General features: G+C 37.7%; 1 protein-coding gene across 5 annotated transcripts in view; it reads right to left on the reverse strand.

The window, feature by feature from the left end:
- Positions 1 to 25,487, reverse strand: part of SLC44A1 (solute carrier family 44 member 1) — a 188,953-nt gene that overhangs the window by 41,077 nt on the left and 122,389 nt on the right. For 2 of the 5 annotated variants that reach the window (XM_045780739.2, XM_045780741.2), the window contains 4 exons: positions 15,726 to 15,863; positions 8,536 to 8,772; positions 6,528 to 6,608; positions 1,138 to 3,555 (listed from right to left, as the gene is read on the reverse strand). In XM_045780739.2, coding sequence (XP_045636695.1) covers positions 3,532 to 3,555; positions 6,528 to 6,608; positions 8,536 to 8,772; positions 15,726 to 15,863 — 480 coding nt within the window. In that variant the 3' untranslated portion in view covers positions 1,138 to 3,531. The other 3 variants (XM_045780738.2, XM_045780737.2, XM_045780740.2) reach the window with 2 other exon arrangements.

Genomic DNA, 25,487 nt, shown 5'->3' on the forward strand with positions numbered 1-25,487 from the left:
AAACGTTTGGGGACCAATGCACAGTTAAGCTACTTAAATTGCAGTAACGTGGGACTTAATCATGCTATAGGATAGGATAGAAGCTCTAATCCTAAACATTAAGCATTGCATTAAATGGTTTAAAGGAACAACCTACTTTGAGCGCTGCTCATCCATGCAAGGATTATATAATCTCAATGCCCTAGCTAAATTCCTAATGTTTACCTAACGTACTGGTTAAGCCTCCCATAGAAGATAGGTCTCTTGGATTTATACTGAAACACAACCTTTTCCCTTCCATGTTATATTACAGCAGCACTCACTCTTGAGACAGGAGCCTGCAAAGTCTAAGTCATGTACCGGAGGGGTGCCTGGGTGGCTCAGTCGTTAAGCGGCTGCCTTTAGCTAGGGTCCTGATCCCAGGGTCCTGGGATCAAGCCCTGCATCAGGCTCCCTGCTCAGCGGGAAGCCTGCTTCTCCCTCTCCCACTCTCCCTGCTGGTGTTCCCTCTCTCGCTGTGTCTCTCTGTGTCCAATAAATAAATAAAATCTTAAAAAAAAAATCATGTACCAGAGCCTTTTCCTGATGGCAGAACCCACAGTGATGATACTCTGGTCACCACGATCACCATTTACAATAGAGGACCTTGACCATAACTCTGGAGATGTCAGTACTGAACACAATTTTGAAGATCCACCACAGAAAAAGACAAAAACCACAACACAGAGGCAATGGCTTATAAAATTACTCAGGTCACCACATATCACAGGAAATTTTTGTTCTTCATCTATTCCTCTCACTTGGGCAGAAGATGGAGGCAATGAGCGAATAGCAGTAAGGCAGCCCAGAGCTAGCTGAAGAATGACTTGCAATGAATGAAAGAGGCAGCAGGAACATCCAAACATAACCTCAAAACACTGAGATATTGCTAAAAAGCCTCTGTGAGGCTTTATAAAATGTATCAAGGAATGAAGCTCGTATGAGAGTGGCATTCTATATATTAAATACCTCTCTGTGTGTGCCTGTGCAACATATAGATGCAGAGATGCATATATCTGCTTACATGGCACACAAATTTACTTAGGGGACACAGCTTGGCAATTAATTTGGAACTCAAATGACATGGTTACACATAGATCATCGTTTCTAAACACAACGTTAGTAAAACAAAATTTATTTGTAAAACAGGACCTGTTATATAAAATGGCACACAATCAAGTTATACAAAAATACAAAATTTCTTTCTGATTACAGTTCTAGTTGCAAATGATAATTAGAAAGCATTCCTGTGGCTTCCAAATAGCTGAGATTGTGAGCAAATGGAACAGGGGAGCAGCAAGAGTCCGTGATGCTGGGATGTCCAAGTGAGTAGAACCTAATTTCCAAATTCAAGACTTCCATCAGGTCACTTTGGAGGGACATCTCCTAAAATAGCTAGCTCCTAGAATGTCTTCTGTTCTGATACTCATCTTCCAAACTTTTCCAATCCTAAATTTAGTTCCCAATGTTTCTTAATGTCCAAATCTGTGTGGCTAGGAAACAGAAGGTGTTCTGGATTTTCTTACATGATTTGCTCTCTCATCTATTTGGATAATTGTTAGTTACATAATTATATTTGTTCCATTTCAAATGATACAAAAAGAGTACAATGATACTGTCTGGCGATGTTAGATGTTAACTTCTGGAGAATTATTGTTTCAAAATAGCTATTTTCACAATGTTGGTTTCCCAGGTCTTGCCAAGATATGAGCTCTTAACTGTGTGTGTTTTTGTTTTTGTTTTTAAATCCAGACTCTTATTGCAAATATTCTGAAAAATCAGAAATATTACATGAGCTTTGAAAAGAAACCAAGGCATTTAGCAAATTTTAGCCTAGCTAGAGTAAAGAACACGGATACTAAAAAAAAAAGAAAAGAAAAGAAAAAAAGAAAAAAAAACAATTTACCTTTTGCAGCAATTTAAAGGTCTAACCCTTTGAAAGCAAGCACATGAGCAAACCGCTGCTTATTAAGCCCTAGTGACATTAATTGTATGCATTTCCATAATACCGGTTTAATTCACTGTCTAATTATGGTAAGAGGCAATGCTTTCTTTCAAAAGATTCTTCTTCCATGGAATGATAAAATGCTGAGGCTTTTTTTTTTTTTTTTTGTACAGAGCCTGTATTTAGTGCAATAAGTTTAAAAAATTTGCTCTGAAATATTTACTTTACATTAACAAAAATAGCTTTTTTTAAAAAAATCGTAACAAAAAGGAGTTATCGCATAAACAGATCATGAATTATTCTTAGCAAATTACACTTTTTTTTTTCTTAAAGCATTCACCATTACAATAAGCAGAACAATGGAATATTAGCCATTCATATCTGGTAAGCTTCAGGAATAAAAAAGAAAAACAACGAGAAACAAACAAAACCCCAAACCCATTCCCAAACAAAAAGAAGAATATTCAACACTCGAGGATCAAAACATAACCAATTCTTCAGTTAAACACTGTAGAATTCTGGATACCTAATGAATTGCCGAGGAGAGGAGCACCTGCCAGAATGTTTTCAGATTTTTACAGCAAGCATTTGAATAAAATGGCCACTTAGCCTGAAGCCACTGGAGTTCCTTAGAAGCAGAAGCCCAAGCACTGGAATTTGCAATGCTTTGTGTTCCATGTTTCTCTCCCTTTTTTATTCCTCCCAGCATTACTTAATCTGCAAATCAATACACCGAAACTTAAAGGCTAAAGTTGCTGGGCACCCCAGCTTCCCTTCAAATCAGGCACACAAATGTGTGGAGGATGCTACTAAGTAAAAAATGAAAGAAAGACAAACTATAAGAACAAAGTTTGCATAAGAAAGATTATCTACCCTTTTCTTTTTAACCTACTCTCTTATAGAAGCTTAGGGTAAACTACAAATACCTGAGGAGTTGGTTACTTTTTAATGTTGGCTGACAAATGTATGAGCTATTATGAAAATTCCCATATTGAGTCCACTAGTATGTTTCTAAAAGTAAAATGACATGGCTTCTTTGATTGGGGAAAACTGATTGGAGTATCTCCTTATTTATCTGAAAGCATACACCTAGTCTCCTCGGGCTAGGACTTATGCATCAGTAAAATGAGACCTTGATTTTTATGCACACATCAGGGAAATCACCCCTGAATAAACTTTAGACAGAGAATTCGGTACAATCATTTTACCTAATTTAAATAACTAAAGTTAAAATCTCCTCTAAGTTATTAAAAATGTTAATCAGATATGAATCTTAACATTTCCATTAGACAATTACAATTGAAAACATTAAATGACGGCAGTTGCCTTGTAAAAGCCACCCGTATGAAAGAAGTACATGTTTGACAAAAATAAGCATAAAAAAGGTATTAAATCCCTGTTCCTTTTCTCTGATTTTGGCTGATTATGTGTGTGTGTGTATATACATATATATATATGTATATACACACATACATATACATATATACACACACCCACACACACAGATACATAGTTATGTGTATATATTGTTTTGGAATGTCAATGGGTTCCGTAACGGTCGGCTAGGTTCAAGCAGAACTTGCTCCCGAAGCCTAGAAAACAAAGTCATACAGAGTAGAATCTTAGACAATTACCATTAAAAGGAGATCATGAATGATGTTACAAATACACAGATGGTCACAAGCGGCAACAAAGCAAAATGGAGCGAGAGCCCTTCTCCCCGCACCTATATTCCAGGGGCTGCAACTGCTATGAGTGTTGAAAGTCACACTTCCTTCTGGGTAATCTTTGAGGTATGCAGAGAATACGTCTCTGGCCTATGTTGCTACAGTGTCCAGGTCTTTTTTCCCTTTCCTCTATAAATTCTTTCCTGTATGCAGAAGGCCAGAATGTCTCTTTCTTAAACTTCTACATCACATTTGATCAATTTTTCTAAAATCATTTAAAGATGTACAGAAGGACCTCACAAACCTTCAAAGTTTCCTTAACTAGTGAGGTTCTCTCGAAAAAAAAAAAAAAAAAAAGAAAGAAAAAGAAAAAGTCATAGAGGAAAACTGGAAGTCCTTATATTTAGTTCAATGATCCCCTGTCAAAAGGGAAATTTAAAACCTCATTTTTCCTGAACATTATCCTATAGGCAAAAAGTAAACCTAAATTAAAATATCCCATTAAGAAAGAAGATAGACCAGTGAACTTAAACAGCAGATTGTATATATGGCAAAATAGGTATGACACTTTTATAGAACTTTCATCTAAGGGAATAACATGTGAATTAAAACAAGCAAATACAAATAAGCAATCCTAAATTCTACCAATCCCCAGTTATTGAGGGACACATCCAAGATGGTGGTCAACTCTTATTATGCTAATGCAAAAGAGAGGTAAGAATTAGCGGGACTGATTACGCTTAAAATATTTAAGTACCCTGTGAGCAACATCTCAACTTCTCTCCTCGGAAGTTTTTAAACCATATAAAACATCGTTCTTAGGGACCAAATGCTATCATATCCAAAGCACCAGAAGAACAATGCACATAAAAGATATATTTTGGGACAGAGTGGAGAGTTTTGCCATTAATCTGCAAGCAATGAACTAATGAACAACATAAAATAAAAGCAAAAAATGAATGAGGATTTTAAAGCAGTGTTTGAGTTAAGTGGCATTAATTTAAATCTGAAAGTAATATTAAGAAAAAAAAAATCTTTCAAAATTCTTGTCTTCTGGTAAGATGCCACATAACTTGGGCAATTCTCCTAGTATTGTTACCTATGAATTATCGAGTTTAGGTAAGAGAGGCATACTTGCATTCCGGTCTACCACAATTTATCTTTCACTAAAGGATAATGCAGAAATAATGCCAACTCATGGTTCAAACTAGTCTAGACCTCCACAAATTACTCCCTTTTGAAAAATGATTATTACTGACAAATGACTTAATAGAAATGTCAACCACTGGAAAGACAGAAAGTGGTGGTGGGGAAGATAGTTTATATTTTAAGATTCTATATTTCACCTTCTTAAGTTATAGGCTGGGAACCTTATTTACTGAACAAGTAAGATAAGCCAAGAGTGACAGGAAGAAAGCCTTCCTCATTTACCTATGCCACCAGAAGGCTGGCAAGAATCTTTACTGTTGTTTCTGTATGCCAGTGTCAAGTAAGAGGAATATAGAAAGAAAGGGAAGGGAAGGCAAGGAACCAGACCGGGGGCATTGCTGATGGTGCCCCTTGCCCACTCAATGCAGTTCTGGCTGATGCATGCTTAAAACTAAGAGCTCTACATCCTTTTACTTATGATTAGAGTTATCTGTACTTTGGGAACTAAACATTGAAGGCTTGACTTTATAATCATCAGTGTTATTAAAAGCAACACCAAAATAGGTCCTGGAAGGGGTTATGGAGGAAAGAGTTTATATCTAAACATTCTGCTGAGGCTTTAATTTAGGTTGAATATGCAATTATTTTGCATATACATATAACCTTCCTCCCCCCCCACCTTAAAGGAACCCATTTCCTTTACTCTCATATATTTAAATGAGCTTGTTTTATATTACGTATTTCTCAAGATGGAAACCTATGAAATCAACCACTTATTAAACTAGAAAGAAGAAAGAGTGGTCTTCATCTCACACTTTTAGACATTATGTGCAATTAAAAGGCACGTTATTTAAAATTAACTGTTTAAGGGTATAGGCAATTATATAATATTTTGAAGTCAATGCTCTTTAAGAACAATACATTTGTAAAATAAGCAGTAATTACACAAATATATGCGAGAGACATCTGTCATTATGCAGAGGTGAGAATATCTGTGGGAAAAGCAACTTAGGATTCTCTTACACTGATTAAGTTGCTTTTTGTGAAATGAAAGTAGAGTACTTATAATTCATATGTATCACTGACCAGAGATAATTTATCCTTCTCACAATTAAGCTGAGGTTAGAGAAGACCAGGTTGTCTTACTGAGCGGGAATGTGAGTGTTGATGGAAATAACCTTGTTTTCTACAGAAAAATAGCTTAAGAAACAAAGAAAGTACAATCCAGGCAACAGAAGAAAAAGTCAGCGAAGGATAAAAGACAGCAACATAAACAAACCAATATTTAAAAAGTGGGGGATATGAATTTTAGCAAGTTGAAAGGAATTATTATCACCTTCTAAAAATGACAAAAATCAAACTGTCAGTTCACATGTACAATCAAATGTTCAATCTGATGAAAAGCAAACACTGACAGTTAAAAAGAAAAAAACAAAAACAAGAACGAAAAACACCCCCTACCCCAGAAACAGCAATTTTACTTTAAGGACAAAAATAGCTCCTCTCCACCATGGGCTCTGACAAAGATGCTCTTCCTTTCAGCTTACTTTTACAGAAGGTGGTCTCAGTTGTGACAAGAATTCCGCCACCCAAGTAATGGGTAAGCACACAAACAGAAAGAGCAGCACACCCTGCGTGATACAGACAACAACAGCTTCTCCCGAGGAAGTGCAGTCAGTGAAGACAGAGAGAGAGAGGAAGTGAAAATGAAACTCTTGGAGGCCGGCCACCTCCTCATCTCCACCTACCATCGGTTTTAGCTCTCTGGCATCAGCAACGCCTCCCTTACCAGCTTCTCTCATTGCTTTTCTACTGTTTTCCACAAACTCCTGCAAAATATGGATCGAATGGCATAAAGTCTTAGGTCCTTTCAGATGGTGGTTGGTAGATGAATTCTAAGGAGCATTTACATTTCGGATACAATGTTAGTAAAGGGAAAACATAGCAATAAATAATAGTATTACGCGACACAAGAGCCGCTACATTGGTGTGGATAGGCTGCAATTCGTCAAGATAAAATCTTTTATCCATCCATTCATTGGGACCATCTCCCTTAGGCTCAAAGAGAACGTTACTTCTTTTTGGAAGAGAAAATACCTAACTTTTTTTTTTTTCTTAAGAGGACTATTTCCCCATACTTAGATTATTGTTTCATTTGTTGTTTTACTTTTTCTATATCAAGGTTAAATGGAACAACAAGAGCCTTTTACTCCAGAAGCCCTCTCTTTAAAATAATGCTAGAAGGTAAAAGAAAGCATCGATACTACTAAGGCCAGAATACTGTTTTTACCAAACCATAAATAAGCTACTTAAAAAAAAAATGTCTATCTGGCTTTGAAATTACTCCATAAAGCAGGAAGACAGGAAGTAACCACCAAAATCTGTGGTCAAAATGGGATAAAATAGGATTATGCCCCGAAGGAAACATTTCTATCTTGTCAAAGTTTATGGAGCACTTCTCCATTAAATATCCTCATCATTCTTACAGAAAAAAGCTAAAAGAAGAAAAAGTATATTTCTTCTACTCAGCTTTTGATCAGGGGTTTAAAAAATAAAAAACAAGTAGTTCTTCCTTTTTTTTTTTTTTTTTAAGATTTTATCTACACCCAACATGGGGCTCAAACTTACAACCCTGAGATCAAGAATCACATGCTCTACTCACTGAGCCAGCCAGGCGTCCCCAAATTCTTCTAAATGCCTTAATCAGAAAGGAGATGGAATGCTCACAAGTCAAATTCAATCATGAGAACAGTTAGAATTATAATTTAGACATTATGAAAATGTCCGAAATTCAGCTGATGGTGTTCTCAGTGAAAGAGATAATCAGTACCAAATTCGTCAGTTAAATCACTTGGAATTTTTGTGATTGGAAAAAAAAAAAGAATCTATTTTATTTATTGACACATTCATTTTAGATTTAACTAGATAAACCATGCTCCTGGAAGAGGACTTTTTATTTCAGTGTCTAATGTTTAGTCTTCAATGTTACCCACTCTTCAGATAGGAATATTACACAGCTTAATAGCAAAGTACTATTATTAAGAAGTATCCTTAAGTTGGTAGCATTTGATCTTGATAACAGTATTTGAACCATTTAAGTAGGATTTCTAAATTTTTTAAAAATTTCTACTGAGATTCTAATATAGGGAAGCTGCAGAGCTACATAACTATTAAGAATCTGAATGTAATACCAGTGTAAAGGTTCGGCTCTTGACTAATGGAAAACAATACAATCATGGGTCTGTTAATCTGTATTCATTATGAAAAACCTTCAATTTGGCCTGGCATACTTAGGATAATGAGTTTTAATGGGGCTGACAGCAGTAATATTTGGAAAGGTGATAGATGGAGAAATACAGGCAGGTACTACAATCTGGGAAGTCTTTGAGCTCCACTTTAGGAAAGGGCATTAGAACATTGGTGGTCCAATGTTCCAATTCAAGGGCGAACACTGAGGTTTAAAAAGTCAATTCTAATCCATCTAATCGCAGAGAGGGAGGCAGGAGTCTGAAATAATGTGAACTCAGGGCTATTCATGGGTTTGCTCCAGCTAGGTGTATTTAAATGGTCCCCATCCATGCCAAGAGGACCGTCTTCCCTGATTTCCCCAAGACTAAGCTCATTCATGAGCACTACAGGTCTAATTCTGAATAACTCAGTTGCATATAATAGGAATGAAATACAGAGAACGTTTTGCAAGGCATTTGGACTAGTATTTTTACCCCTAAAGCAGATGAGGGCATTTGAAGTCCTTACCATCAGCACTTTATCCATATAGAATTCTCTGCCAGGGCTCCCATCATTGTATTTTGTATCAATGGCAAAACACAAGAATAATACATCCACTACCATTTCGTAAATGGACAGGAAGCAATGAGCGACTAGGAAAGCAAAGAGGCAGACGATGATCAGAGGCAGCACCCAGACTGTGTAATCTTGCTGGTAGTTGAGCAGCATAATTCCAGCCAAGCCTGTGCTACAGACTATCAGCACCTGAAGCAGAGAGAACAAAGAGCACATTTAATAGCCTATGACAGAAAACACTATTTCTTCATCATGTGCAGACTTCAAGCTCCCTTCAATATTTATAAGTGATGGTTGCATACATTCATTCTACCTCACGTTAGGAAGTATCATTCACATAGACCCACAGACACACATACATCTGTATATGTGCACACATATATGTGCATATGATATAAGTAAAACATCATCCTTTAAACACTTCCAGTTTACATGGAAAATAGTCATGTTTTCCAAATGTTATGCTTGTTCCTTAAAACTTCCCGTATGTAGCACCTGTGGCAATTTTAAAAATAAATGTATGCTTATTTTAGAAAATGGCCCTATTAACATTCAGAAGAAAATTATAGACATTCCAGGGTATTGCTATGTACTTTTCTCTAAGCACTTTTACATATATGAAATAGTATTATATATGAATCATTAAAAGCTATTCATTAATATTTATAGTATCATTATAAATGTTTCATAAATACTTAGCCACCTAATTTCATCTTATGGGTGACTTAAAATTTGACCAGGTTCCTACAACTGGAGACTTATATTGTTTTCTGGCATAAATAATACTGCAACAAACATCTTTAAGAGTTTTTTCTTTGTTTCATATTTTATTTCATACAGAATATGTGTGAATTTAATATGATTTGCCATGAAATGTAGATTTGGATTACCTGTGAGGAAAGAGGTTGCCACAAACATCCACCATAGAAGAAGAAGTGTCAAGAATGACCTACTCTGATCCTTCCCATACAGCACTTTACATTTCTTGTAGTTCTTTTACTATATTTTAGTTCAGCTTTTCAGTCCCTACGAAGAGTTTAATTCATTTAATTAAACACTACCATCCTCATCATCATCCTCATTTTGTAGACTGGGAAATGTGCTCAGAGACACTAGGCAACCTGCCCAAGGTCACAGAGTAGAAGAGCAGATACCACCCAAATCATGGTCTTACGATGCCAACTCCAGCATTCCTTGTAGGTAAAAACTCAGCAAATATTTGGATACGGATATAAAGCAGAGATAGGTCATATGAATCCTAAACACAGTCTTGCTCAGCCCTTATTGGCCTACCATCCAGCATTAAATAACAAAGCAAAAGAAAGAGTCCTCTGGAACCACAAGAGCCTTTCCTCGTTCAGTGCTGAGAATGAGCAGACTGAGAATTCTCTTGGCCTTTTCCCTACTGTTTATCCACACCAAAGCATCTTTCCTTCACCATTATTTTTAAGCAAGAGTTATAATGCATTAGACGAAATACTGGTTAGGCTATAAATTGACCCTTCTCGGATGATTTTAGGGAGCAAATCTGGGTCTGCCCAAAATTTGGAAGACCCGCCACCATTTTTTTGTGGCAAACACTCAGGAATCCTCTTACAGTTACTTACTTTCTGGAGTGACGTCTACAGATAGGTAATTATATCCATTTTCTTTCACTCTTTTTTGTTTTTAGAATGAAACCACTGTTTTTGATATCTCTTCTTCAAATTTTTGAGATCCGCCCTACAGAAGGACTGAGGTTCTTTATGCTCTCATTATACCACTAAAAGTTAAGCCACATTTGAAATGTTAAAGCCAATTATAGGGAGAAGGTGGCTTAGACAAACCAATGTTGAGATAAAAGCTGTTGAGGTGGAAGGCTGGATATTGTCACATTAGAAACCATTTCAAGAATTGATGATATTTAGCCAAAAAGGTCAGAGAAATGTAATAATTACTCCCAAATATAATGGAAGGGTGTCATGCATTTATTTATTAATGGCTCTCAAACAATGGAGGGGCTAGGTATCACTTGGGGAGTTCATGAATAACACAGATTCCTGGGTCCTACCCCCAGAGTCCAATTGGCTGGATCTAGGATGAAGCCCAGTAATATTCATTTAAAAAGTAGTTCAGGTCATTCTGATAAAGTCCACAGCCTATAAGAAGTACTGGTCTATATCAGTGGTCCCCAAGTGGGGTACACATACCCAAGGAGTATTTAAGGGGATCACCTGGGACTTCAAATTATATTTCTCTTTTATTGAAATTTTCTTTTATACTAGGCTTTATATTACATATTATTAAAGGCTGTACATATATTAATAAATGTAAATATATTAGGAGTGTGCTCAAAATTTTTTTCTAATAAGGCACATGATTTAAAAAGTTTAGACTCTTCTGTTTTACAGGATAAATTATTGGTGATACAATAGTAGAGATTCATACACAGGGCAGGATGTGAGAAGCAGGAAGGAAAGGGTGCTAGTTTTGGAATCAGAAAGATGTAGATTTGAATCACAGAATTAATACTTCCTAGTTTCGTGACTCCAAGCAAGTTCAAATTTAACCTTCCCGAGTCTGTTTTTCTGCCTTTGAAATAGACATAATAGTACATACATCCCATAATTGTTAAAATAAGCATTCTGAAAGCATATAACACAATGCTTGGCAATCTTTGTTTCTTCCTGTCATTTCCACCATAAATCTTGCATTTATGATGCCCTTTCTGTACGGAACTCAAGTTTTGAAAGATTTTGTTTACCAGTAAAATAGCACTTAAAAGTAATGATTCATATTCTCGTTTTTTATTAACCAATGCCAAATAAAATGCCAATAATTAATGTTAGAAGTATTATCAAATAGAGATGAAATAATTTCGCACAGAAGTGAAGTACCTGAGATTTTGTGGGATTTTTTGTATAGCTTTCTTGGGCAAATATCCATTATCTACTAGACTCGAAAATATTTAAATATCCTGTAAATCTCTCTTCTTACTTGTGAGGACCTTATAGGCCAGTGATCACATGTCACAGGTCACAAGCCACTAAATTAGAGGAGCTAAAATCCCTCCCAAATCTAATCTACTAATCCATGAAACCATCTGGGTTCCATAGAAATGGAATCCATGGCATTGTCTTTTGTTTTCTTTTAAATTCAGGGTTTTTTAAATTAAATATTAAATTTTGCAACAATTTTGAATTCACAAGTAGTTGTAAGAAATAACACAGAATGATTCCATGTACCTACCCTTTACCCGGTTCCCTTCAACGGTAACATCTTGTAAAACTATAGTACAATATTATAACCACAGTATTGACATCGACATAGTCAAGATACAGAACATTTCCATCATCATAAGAATCCTTCATTTTAACCTTTTACAACTACCCCTACTCCTCCCCCACCCCACCTCTAACTGGGTGACCACAAATCTGTTCCCAAATTCCATACTGCTGTCATTTCAAAAATGTTATATAATTGGTTCAAGCCCCACGCTGGGCGTAGAGCTTAATTTAAAAAAAAGGCATATAAGAATGTTATATAAATGGAAACATACAGTATTTACTTTTCTGGGATTGGTGTTTTCCACTCAGCAAAATTACCTCATGATTAATCCAAGTTGTTGTATATTATAATAGTTTGTTCCTGACACTTCTATTTTATTTTTTAAAATCATTTTATTTGAGAGAGAGTGAGTGAGAGAGAGAGACAGACAGAGAGAGAGAGTGCACCAGCAAGGGGGGGGAGCAGAGGGACAGAGGGGACAAACAGACTCCCCACTGAGCAGGGAGCCTGATGCACAGTTTAATGCCAGGACCCTGGGATCATGACCTGAGGCGAACATCAGACACTTAACAGACTGAGCCACCCAAGTGCCCTCTGTCTTTTAGAATGCTTCTTCTGGTCTACCCACTTGAACTATCTGATCAGAAACTATTTCTGCATACTAGCAGCCACTTTTAATTATAATGAGAGAAATGCTTTCAAAAGATTTACTGTATTCTGTGATCAGAACTACATTTTTAAAAAAGGAAACTAAAGAATATTTATCTCAGCATGTTAGAAATCCAGAAGACTTTAGTCCCCTCTCATTTTTTTTTCCTTTTTGGGTATCTGGATTAAAAGACAGTTTTTCTTTCATGGTTTTAAAAGTAATTTTTTATAGTCTTATACATTTTATATTATTCAAACTTAAATGTTTCTGGGAAGCAATTTGGTAATGCACATCAAGAAACCTATTATGTACTCTGACTCATTAATTCGACTTTGGGGATTCTGGACTCAGGAAGTAAGGATTGATGCAGGCAAGGATTTGCATACAGAAGTTTCACTATAAAGTATCATACTTTATATAAGGATATAAAGGAAAATGAGAACAGTTTAACTGTAAAAAAAATTGGAGGTTTGGTTAAATAAATGATGATATAATTGTATAACCATGTTTAAAACATTTTTAATAAAATAGAAAATGCTCATAACATAATATAAAGTGAAAAGAGAGATATAAAACTGCCTTTTCTAGTAGATTAAAAATTTTCTTTATTGACTAGTATATAACCAGTACCCAGAAAAGTTCCTACCACATTACTAGTGGGCACTCCAGGATATTTGTGGAATGAAAAAAAGGTTATGGTAAAATTAAGAAAAAATTTTGACAGGCCACTAGGCTGCTGAAAAACTCAAAGTCAATTTTAAAACACGGTATTTTATCATCTCTATATTTCTCCATTATAAAAAATGCATATTTAATATAGAGAACTTTATCTTATTATGGTAAAGCAGGAGGAGGGGTTTGGAATCACTCATATTTTCAATACCCAAAGATAATCATTAACATTTTCAGATAGTAATTCTTTTTCATATGTATGAGAACAGTACTTAACAGTGATAGTCAAGTAGTTTTACTCAGCCTTTTTACTTATATTATATGTACCGATCATACTATAAACTTTTAATGAAAAACATGGTCTAACAGGTGAATAATAGTCTGCTGTCTATTATTTCTAACGATTTCTCTATTTGTAGGCAGTAGATTGTTTGCAATTGGTAACTATTAGAAATAATGCTGTATTTTTCTGTGTTTAGAATTATTTCTAGGGGCGCCTGGATGGCACAGCGGTTAAGCATCTGCCTTCGGCTCAGGGCGTGATCCCGGCGTTATGGGATCGAGCCCCACATCAGGCTCTTCCGCTATGAGCCTGCTTCTTCCTCTCCCACTCCCCCTGCTTGTGTTCCCTCTCTCGCTGGCTGTCTCTATCTCTGTCGAATAAATAAATAAAATCTTAAAAAAAAAAAAAGAATTATTTCTAGCAGTGGTTTACCATCAATGGAATTACTGAATCAAAAGACTTTTTTTTTTTTTTTAAAGAAATCCAAGGGCAAACTTAGTGTAAGCACACAGTGACTGAAAACTGAGAAGTCGGACAGAGCTAAGTTAGAACTCCAGCTCTCCCACAGTCTAGTTCTCTAAATTTGGGCAACATACCTGGCTCTCTAAACCTCGGGTTCCTCTGCTATAAAATGAAGGTAATAGCAGTGGCTCACCTTACAGGAGAGGACGAATAACACTTCACATAAACTAAATTCCTCAGTACCTAGTACTGAGCAAGTGTCTCCATCAGAGTTTACTAAAATCACCATCATGACCAATGCTGTCCCTGAGTATAATTTTTCTGTTATTCCTCTATATGGCTTCTCTTCTATTTTAACTGCTCTGTGTACATATGTTCATATTTTAAGCTGCCTCATATCCTTCTTAGCAGTAGGGATAAATTATAAACATGTAAAACATAAAACAGACAAAAATCTGAAGCCTCCTAAATTTATTCATATAGCGTATAAATAATAGCAATAGTTAATAAGAGTGTCAAACACTATACTCAGTCCTTAACATGGATTGACTCATTCAATCCTTACTATAAAACATTTCCTCTTGTAAAAACACGACAAGAACAAATCCAACAGTGTAAGTTTAATTGTAGATTTTCAAAATAACTGCACAGTTTTATAATTCTTTTTAGATGACAGTTGCCTGAGAACTTGACACCACACCGTGCAATCCTGGCCTCTCTACACCAAATATTTTTTCCTTTTCAAAAACACTTTCAAAACAGTAGTAGTAAGAGAATAGCATTTGTAAGAGAATAGTAGCAAGAGTAAGAAGAGCATTTGATAAAATACTGCCCATCACGATCATGAATAATTATGAAGATTATTAAAGCAATATGAGAACTGGATATGATGTAATATGAAGTGCAAAGGGCAAAACAAACCGATAAGTATGCTATGATTGTTAGACTATAGAAATATAAGCTTATGAAAAAACACTGGGAGGGAATATATAAAAACAACATTATTAGGTTATCGCTGTGTCAGCTCAGTTTTTCAAATTTTCTGAGTATTTTATGGTTTGAACTACAGATACAAAGAAATCCAATTATAATGTTATTTATTATTCTGCAGATTTTAATAGTATAGAAAAATTACCTCTTTTCAGACACTTTAAGGACAGGTAAGTCTCATTCCCTAACAGCTCTGTTTTAAAGGCATTTATATACAGTAACAATGACAGCCAACATTCATCAAGAACTTACAATGTGTCAAGCACTATCTTAGGTACACTACATGCACTAACCAATCTAATCCTCACAACCCTAGGGGATTGGCGCTGTTATTATCCCATTTCCATAGATGAACAAACTGAGGCACAGAATGGTTGCGTACCCTGCCTCAGGTCACACAGCTAGCCAGTAACAGAGTCAGGATTTACATCCAGGTAGTCAGGCTCCAGATACAGCACCCCTAACCATGAAGCAGACTATTCCTGAATTCCTTACAGATCAAAATATGTAAGGAGAAACATGGACAAATTACTTAACTGCTGTGTCTCAGTTTCCCCAGCTGTAAAATGAGGATAATAACAGAACTTCCTTTACAAATCTGTTGTTATGATTAAAAGAGCACCATACATATAAAGGACTTAGAACAGTGCCTGACACATATTATGGGCTTTGTAAGTGCTTCTTTTATATTGTATCTATTACTTTTAGTTTTTTTGGTGGGCTAGATATTTTTCAAATGAAAAAGCAAATTTATATATATATATATATATATATATGCAAAAATTCACTGTATGTCTCAGATAACATATTTGGACTTACCTTGCCTAGGAATAACATGAAATCTCCCACTGTGTTGATGGCAGCCACCCGTAAAGCGTTCTCCACAAGAATGACAAAAGCATCCTTCGCGGAGGTGCAGAAGTTGGTGCTGTTGATAGCTGTGGCTGTGTATGCATTCTGGACAAAAGCAAAAAACAGTATTTTCATGTAATTTTACTTTGTTAAGATATAAACCAAATAAAGTTAAAGCATCATTTGTGAAAAGAGTTCATAGTTAAACCCATGGCTCTGGTGAGGTACAGATTAAGACTAAGCACAAGGAAATGCTAGATATTAAAAAAAACCAAAAAACCAAAAAAACACCCCGATATGGTAAAAAGAGCTTTTCAGTTGGCTTAGTTTTAGTCCTTTTAAAACACTGACATTTATTAACGCACACACAAACCTTTCCAACATCCATTAACTTCTTCCCCGTCTTAGTAAATCAAACATAATTTAACCTTTCCTAGATGTCTCAGATTCATCACTATGAATATCAGTGATGCATTATTACCATTTCAGTGATGCTTTAAAAGCTACACAAGTACATAAAAGGCATAAGGATGCTGTGCTGTTTTATCTGCAACACGTCCTCTTTGGTGCTTTCCTCTATGCTGTTCCTTCTCACAGTTCTTGTAGTAGACAGCTGTTTGTCGCCCAACATACCCCTCCCTCCTGGGAGCAGGGCCCCGTAGCCAGACCTTCCCCATTCTCTTAGAGTCTGAGTGGGGGACACTACCTCTAGCTCTGGGGCCGGTCTTGATTGATGTGAGCCAATCAGCACATTCTACCTACCTCCACAATGCCGGGTTCAGGGACTGGTACATAAACTAATAGAGCAATGAAAGCAAAGACAAGGGAACCCTGGGGCTTCTGGGGTTCTTCTCCTTCTTCTTCCATAGGAGCTCCTGACAAAGCAGCTCTCTCATTTTCCTGCATAGCGAGGTGTGAGGATATGAACTGCCAGGGCCATTTGGCCAATGTAATGGGAAGAGCCTGAAGCTGCTGGAGGTCACAATGTGAAAGGGTGGGCAAGGCTACCATCATGGAAGTAAAAGCAGAGAGAAACCAGTGACTTGTACTTGATGACGATGTTTGCATGATTAGGAACTAAACACATTTCTGGACTTTACAGCCACAGAAGCTAATGAATTGCTAAGAATCTCTGCTCTCTCTCCCTCCCCCTTCCTCACTCTCTCTTTTTTAGGCCAGATGGAGCTGGCTTTCTGTCCCTTGTAGTACTGATCCCAGCTGACACACTTCTATTCAATTACACCTGCTTCTGCTGCTTCGTGTCCTCTCTGACCCTGTCACAGACTGATTGTTTTCTCCCCTTTGTATACTGCCTTCTAGAATAGGATGGACATTTTCTGGGAAATGTGAACACATGCTAGAACAACAAATATGTTGGAGCCTTAGGAAGGGAAAGTATGTAGGCTTTGTGATTAAAACTTAAAATCCTGAGGAATTTTTGGTTTAGTGCAGACTTAAACTGTTGGTGAGTCCAGAATGTTAAAGTTGTTGGAAAACTGCCCCACATAAAGGGCTTATTTTACATTGTGTTGTCTGTGAAGTTTTGTTATCCTTTCTTTTAAGATTTTATTTATTTATTTGAGAGAGATAGTCTGCGTGTGGAGCAAGGGGAGGGGCGGAGGGGAGCGGGAGAGAGACTCTCAAGCAGACTCCGCCCTAAACGTGGAGCCTGATGCAGGGCTTGATCTCATGACCCCAAGATCATGACCTGAGCCAAAGCCAAGAGTCAGATGCTCAACCGACTGAGCCAGCCAGGTGCCCCTGTGAAGTTTTTTTGTTTTGTTTTGTTTTTAAGATTTTGTTTATTTCTTTGAAAGAGAGAGAGAGCACACGCAGGGCAGAGGGAGAGGGAGAAGCAGCAGACTTCCCACTGAGCAGGGAGTCCGACGCGGGGCTCGATCCCAGGACCCTGGGATCATGACCTGAGCCAAAGGCAGACACTTAACCAACTGAGCCACCCAGGGGCCCCATTTTTTTTTTTTTAATCGAAGTATAGTTGACACGCAATGTTACATTAGTTTCAGCTATACAATATAGCGACTTCACAACTCTGTAAGTTATGCTCTGCTCACAAGTGTGGCTACCATCTGCCACCGTCCAGTATTACACTATTCTCCCTATGCTGTACCTTTCATTCCCATGACTTATTCATTCCGTAACTAGAAGCCTGTCTCTCCCACTTCCATTTAAACACTGAGCTTGGGAGATACAGTCTTACGCTTACGCTTGTTAGTTAATAGGAACCTGGTATGAGGATGAAGTTTGAGCCACCAAAAATTTAATTTGCCATTATACAACTAAATTCGTTGATTAAAAATACAGAATATTTTAGGGCCAAGGAAAGACGACTACACGGAGTAAGACACTACCTTTTCAGTAAGGGCGCAGCAGGATATAATGATGCTCTTTGAGAGACAGTATGATTTTACTATATATAATCCCATCAAACAAACTCGGGTAATTTATTATCAGAATATGCTACTACATTATGTTTGCAGTTCTTTTTATCTCAAAAGCTAATATAGAGAGTCTTTTAAAGAAATGATACTATTAAATTGTTCTGGTAGCATTCATTTGGGGCTTGCTCTCACATATTGTCATCAGCCAGTGCTTCTTATCAGTTCAAAGATAGCAGCCACCAAAGAGTTAACTACCTAACTGCAGCGGTCTACATTTCTTCATCTGTCAAGCTTCTTTTGAAACATTCTGCCAAATGCCTCAATGACATCAAAATAAACTATACTTTTGATCTTATGTTATAGTAACTCTGCTGAGAAATGATGGAGAATAACTTCCTAGGCCTGATCTATTCTCCAAGAACCAAGACCAACCAGTTCCCTCCATACTCACACACACACACACATGCACACACACACACACAAAACCCATTTAACAATTTTTTTCTAAAGCAGAGGTTGTCAAACTACCACCTGTCATCCAAACTGCCTACTTCTGTAAATAAAGTTTTATTGGAACACAGCAATGTTCATTTGCTTACATAGCATTTATGGTTGTTTTCAAGCTACAATGGCAGAAATAAGCAATTGTGACAGAGTCTATATGGCCACAAAGCCAAAAATATTTACTATCTGTTCCTTTACAGAAAAACTTTGCTGACCCCTGTTCTAGAGTATTACCCAGGATCAATATCAACCTTGTACAGCATACGGAACCCATCTTCTTATCCCTTTTGAAATACAAACCAGATTTCCTCATTTCCAATCTTTTAGTAGCTTTCTCTACAACTTCCAAGTCTTTTCAGCATCTTTCACTATCATTCTTCAGTTCAACGACTGACAGATGTCTGTAGTGATTTGAAATAGAACATACCATAAGGAAAATACCTTACTTCCCTTATTTGAAGACATAATCAAGAGACTAATGAACCAGTTACTTAATAACAAGTTTCCAGGGGGGCGCCTGGGTGGCGCAGTCGTTAGGCGTCTGCCTTCGGCTCAGGGCGTGATCCCAGCATTCTGGGATCGAGCCCCACATCAGGCTCCTCTGCTAGGAGCCTGCTTCTTCCTCTCCCACTCCCCCTGCTTGTGTTCCCTCTCTCGCTGGCTGTCTCCCTCTGTCAAATAAATAAATAAAATCTTAAAAAAAAAAAATAACAAGTTTCCAGGGGAAAATACACTGCCATATTAACTATACACTGATTATGAGATGCTTCCCGAAATTAAAAAAAAAAAAAAAAGCATTATAATGTCTAGAATCAAGGATATTGGATAAACCATTTAAATCAAGTAGGTGTTGTCTTAAATTTCACCTCCTCAATGAGGATCAACAACTCACTTTTAACTATGCAGTTTGAAAAAGACCTTCTTTGAAAGAGACAGTAGCAAGAGAGGATCCACATACCTCCCAAGCTCTCTCCTCTATCATCAGACCAGCTGACCCAGAGAAGGCCTAACATCTCTAAACTAAACCATAAAAGCTTTTCTGTTTTTCAATAATTTCAGAAGAAATTACTATTCCTCCTCTCCTGCTTCTTTCTTCTCTCCCCACCCATCCCCACCTATCCCATCTACATTTATAGCAAAAGCCTATTTATTTGTGGACATGGAAAGAGGCAGCAATAACTTCTTTCCTCCACTCCTATGTTCCAGGGTTGGATATGCTCATAGAAATTTAGCTTTCTTGGCAATATTCCTACAGATCTGTGCAACTCCTTTGTATTCAACCTAACCGAAAAAAGTTAAGTGGATATTTCATGAGCTCTTTCTCCCACTCCCAAGGCAGGAAGATGAGCTGCATGTGACACACAGAGGTCAAGATGACCTCTTCAGGAGGAAAATTGTGCTACAGATCACAGCAGGCCAGTGAAAATTTCCTTCCACTTCTATACCTCCTAGTCTGAATGGAGTCACACTAAGGTTCTCAACAAATTCTGAGTTCTTTGTGGCTTTCCTTATTACTGTTCTCTGAACTTTCTGCTCAACTACTTGGTTGAGATTTTTTCCAGCCCACCTCCCTTCTCAGACAGCCTTCCTGATCTTGAGCTAAACTGCTGGCAGAGAAGCATCAATGATTAACATTTAGCAAGTGTCCAACATGAGCTCAGGCAGGATGGAGGCTTAAGGCTATATAACTCCCAGAAGCAAGATAAAAGGTTATCACCATCAAGGAAGCATTTGAAAAGGATGACTGTTAGGCCCAAGTGGTCCCTGATAACATCTATGTGTGACAGGATGAGGTGAAAAAGTCCTGGTCACGAGGAAGAAAATGTTAGGGAAGGTCACCATGTAGATAACCCAGGCCTGCTTGGCCACATGTCCCAGAATGCAGCGTCTACGTTTCCACACCTTTTGTTTCTTCACTTACAGACCCAGAAATTCTCTTTAAATTTAAAATCTTTATATAATAACTCAAAGGGGAGAGCTAGACAACAATGGCAGGAAAAGGGAACAGATATGTGCAACTCTATGTATATCATTATACATTAAATAAGTGAAAAAGTAATTAAACTTACCCCTTTCTTATTTTGAGTGAGAAATGGAGGGGGCAAAAAGTCCCACCTACACCATCCTTTTCATTCAGTTTGGTTGTAAATTCTTAGACTTTTAAAGAGATATAAGAATTAAAAATATGTTGCAAATCTTAAATTGTCTTTAAAACCATCACTTGGGGCGCCTGGGTGGCATAGTGGTTAAGCGTCTGCCTTCGGCTCAGGGCGTGATCCCGGCATTACGGGATCGAGCCCCACATCAGGCTCCTCCGCTATGAGCCTGCTTCTTTCTCTCCCACTCCCCCTGCTTGTGTTCCCTCTCTCGCTGGCTGTCTCTATCTCTGTCAAATAAATAAATAAAATCTAAAAAATAAAAAAAAAAATAAAATAAATAAAAAAAATTTCTAAAAAAAAATAAAATAAAAAATAAAACCATCACTTGTTTTAGTTTATAGCATGAAACATGAGAGTTTGAGATGTTTGCATACTCTCCATAATTCATGTTGCATAAAATGGGTATATATCTATATGGGAAACAGTGATATCCTGGCAAGAACTAGGCAAACTTAGATTTGGAAACTTCCTCCATCTCTAGGTCATATGGTCTGCCACAAGATGCTAGTCTCAACTTTCTCTACAGAGGAAATGAGCCTTCCTTATAGAATTATAGAGAGAAAGTGGTAATATAGATTAAGTGTTTAATATAGTATCAGGTAGTAGGTGCTCAAAAAATACGCTTTACAATTCCCATTCATACAATGTCGAGAAGAGCTGTATAATCTTAAAAGCTTGGCAGCCAGGAAGCAGATCCCCTCCAATATTAAACGCACTATCTCCAAACAGTTTTGAAGTAAACCAAGGCTTGAGTAATGCCCCCAAGAAACAGATTCTAGTTGTAACAGTCTCTCCACCCAAAGTAAATTCTGTTAGATGAGATGTACAATCACCTTCCTGATACATGAAGATAAGCACTTGCAGAAACAAAGAGCAGTTCACAGTTCACTCTGTTTATGTGCAAAACTCTAACACCTATGCTATAAATAATTAATGGCTTATTTTGAAAATCCAAAGGTCTTTTTTTAAGCCAGCTGTATTTTCCATGCAGTTTGGCACTGGACCATGGCTCAGGATTACGGAATTTCATACCATGCTGCAAAATGACTCTGGTCTCCTCTACCTCCCTATCAACACTCCTCTGCTATTATCCTCTAAATTCTCTAAAGCACTGGCAACAAACTGGTGGCCCATGATCAACTGACATTGTGTGGCCCAAAGACCTTGTTTGCTCTGGCTCACTCAGTCATTCTTTTTATGAGTTGTCAACATTTTAATAGCAGGAGATAAATGCAAACATCCAGAATTCTAGCTTCACTTGAGACACTGGAAGTGTTAGAAACTGTGTGTAAATTCTCACATGGCAAGAGTATACCAGAGCTAAGAAGTGACTGCCCTTTTCGGATGGAAAATGAACTCCCTAGCTTACCAGTCTACCACTCTCTACTGCCTTGGACCCCGTCTGCTGCAGTCATTTCCATGAGTAACATAATGCACCAGCAGGGGTCTGCATTGTCCAGCCCTACTAGAGGCTTTTAGTATATGTGCTGCCTAAGCGAGCACTAGTAGAGGCTTTTGACTTCAAAGTTGCATACTAATCTCAGAAGTGACAGCAAAAGAAAGGATAGGAGGAAAATAATGCAATGGGCACTAACTAATCATTAACCATTTCCAAAGAGTAGACAAAACAGATCTCTGAATGGGAGACTCTACACGTAAAGTGTGAGCCACCGTGCCTGGCACATGGTAAGTGCTCAATAAATATGAACCAACATTACAATCAATATTATTATTTCACTGTTCCCTACTGAACGCTCCCAAGATAATTCCAGAATGTAAACAGGTGATTAGACAAGAAATTTTTGAAAAATAAGAATGAGAGGGATTTGTATTATAAGACATTGGGATACGTATAATGAAGCTATAAAAAATTTAAAAAACAAATAAACATACCCATTGTATCCCCCCCAAAGAAGAAGCTATAGTAATTAAATATTACAGTACTAGTATAAGCATAGGCAGATCAACAGTACAGAAAAGAGTCCTAAGACACACTCAAGTATGATATAGAAGAATTTAATACATGATCCCTGCTTCTCCCTCTGCTCCTCCCCTTGCTCGTGCTGTCTCTATCTCTCAAATAAATAAATCAAGTCTTTTAAAAAACTGTAAAAGAAACTAACTGTGCACAGTACTATAGAGTAAGAGTCATCATTACAGAGGACTTGGCTGCGTCCAGGAGCATGCTCAGAGTACTACAGACACCGTCTCTCTGCATCCTCATGGTCATGGGCACTACAGATACTATTATGATCCCCATTTTACAGATGACATTTACAGACTGCTAAGCCAGTCTGTAAGTAACGTCTGATAAGACATTATTATGCTGAAGTAAAATATCAGAAACTTTTCCCCAAAGCTAAGTATTTCCATGAAGGTAACTTAACATTAGCATGGTGAGATCATGGGTGCTGTTTTGTTTTGTCTTGGTTTTCCAAACTCTTCAGTACTTTACATTCTATTTATTTTTAAGGAAAATAGATACATCTTTAGAACTACCTCTTGTTTTATCTTTGCCAGAGCTCTCTTATCTTAGAGTAAAACACCCGGAGTGCTTTATAAAACAATAAAATGAGGGGAGCAGGGGAAAGCGATAACACAAAGCCAGGCACTGTAAGAGTTGATTCATCTGCATTATATTTCATCCTCACCTAAAGCCTATGAGGACAGGTATATTTTTCTCCACTCATTGAAAAAGGAAACTGAGACTCTGAGGTTTCACTGAGCTGGCCAAATAGTTAAACTGCTGGGATTGAAACACACTTTAAAGATCTGGGCTCTCTCCACTGTGTAGCCCCCCAATTATCCACTGTGCCTTCTCCAACAAGGCTGTGAAAGTATGGACTCAATCCAGTGTGTATGGGGAAAAAGGAACTTCATTTTCAGGAAGCGGTGATAAATACTAGAGACAAAAGGAAAGGTGTGAGCCGCCTGTTATCTCGGTGCCAGCTCTGGCTTGACCTCTAGCACAGAACTAATCTCCCAACTGCCAAACGTATGTGACAGCGCTGAAAAGAATGCCCCTTCAAACACCAGCAGATCATACTCTCGGGCCTTACTGCTTTTCCTCAAATTTTAGAAAGTCTCTAGAGCTCATCTATTCAGTACTGTCCTCTTAAATACTTTAAACAGACGGGTGCCCACCCAGCTCGGAAACACTTCCCAGGAGCAAGGGTTAAAAAAAGTTCCACTGCCAACTGATACTTAGGCCTAACCTCTCATGCCAGGAAGGGTTCTAATGTCTTCAACATGTTGCCCTCGATTCAAATGAAATTCCTGTGCAAACAGGAGACGTGAAGCAGCCTGGTAATCAGTCCCCAAAGGGCAGCATTTCATATTCCTGAACAGAACTAAGTATTAGTTTGGAATCGCTCTCCCTAAACCTTCACGCATTTATTTATTACTATGTTAACGCTTCCCTGGAATCTTCAAACAGTGAAGATCCAAGATGCACCAAACCGGTACAAGAAAGGCCAGCTTGAAGTCTGGATGTACATCTCACGACTGTTTGTACTAAATTGCTGATTAGTGTTTCGCTTGGGATGAGCTGAGAACTTGGGATTTTTTCACCTGGCTACTGAGCATCTTAACGTCGTGTGATTTGTTCTCTTCCCTCAGTAAAACTGCACATCTCCTTTTTGAGACTTTTTCTTTTGGTTTTATATCACCCTATCAGTCTTTCAAAATCCAAATATTCACTGATTAATAATTCATTCAGAAAACATTTATTTTTTTTAAAGGTTTTACTTATTTATTAGAGAGCAAGAGAGAGCACGAGCCAGGAAAGGGGCAGAGGGTGAGAGAGAGGCAGGCTCCCCACTGAGCAGGGAGCCCGATGCAGGACTCGATCCCAGGGCCCTGGGATCATGACCTGAGCCGAAGGCAGACACTTAACGGACTGAGCCACCCAGACTTCCCTCATTCAGAAAACATTTAAAGACCACTTATTCTATACCAAGCACTGTGATAGTCTCTGGAGAGACAAAACTAAGATCCCTGTCTTTGAGGAGCTAACGGTCTAAAGGTGGAGATAAAGATGTAAACAGATGGTTTCCGTATGATGTTCTTAGTGTTTTCACAGAGGTATGAACCTGTGCTGTGAAAGGTCAGCGGACGGGCTGGGGGACTGAGAGAAGACTTCTTTGAGGTGATGCTCAGGCAGAATCATTAAGGATCAGTCAGAGTTACTCAAGTGTTGGAAGGAAGTCATTCCAGCCACTTTTGGTTAATTGCAAGAGCAAAAGGTTCCCGTGGGAGGGTGGCAGAAATGGAGAATGGAGAGGTGGGCTTAGCACCTCTCTGCACATGAGCTATTTAGTGATGGTACAAAATGTAATGACGATTATTTTTAGTGCATCCATCAACTTTTTGATAAGGATGACTTGGTCCCAAACTGAATTTTAAAGAATGTAATTTTTCAGATTGCTATGGCTGTTACTACTTATTTTTAAGAATGACTTTCCAAACACTTTCCATCCATACGGTATTACAATCTACAAGAATTTATTTTGTTAATGAAATGTCATGGCTGCTTTTTCATATTAACCACAGAACTCCAATAAAGCAAACTCCAGGCATGCTCACCACCACGGCCACAGGACTACCATCCTCAGACTATCCTTGAGCGAATGGAAAATGCACTGCTACTCTTGAATCAACTTAGCGGT

Source organism: Ursus americanus, chromosome 18 (assembly GCF_024610735.1).
Source record: "Ursus americanus isolate L20-20 chromosome 18, mUrsAme1.1.p, whole genome shotgun sequence".
Lineage (NCBI taxonomy): Eukaryota > Metazoa > Chordata > Mammalia > Carnivora > Ursidae > Ursus > Ursus americanus.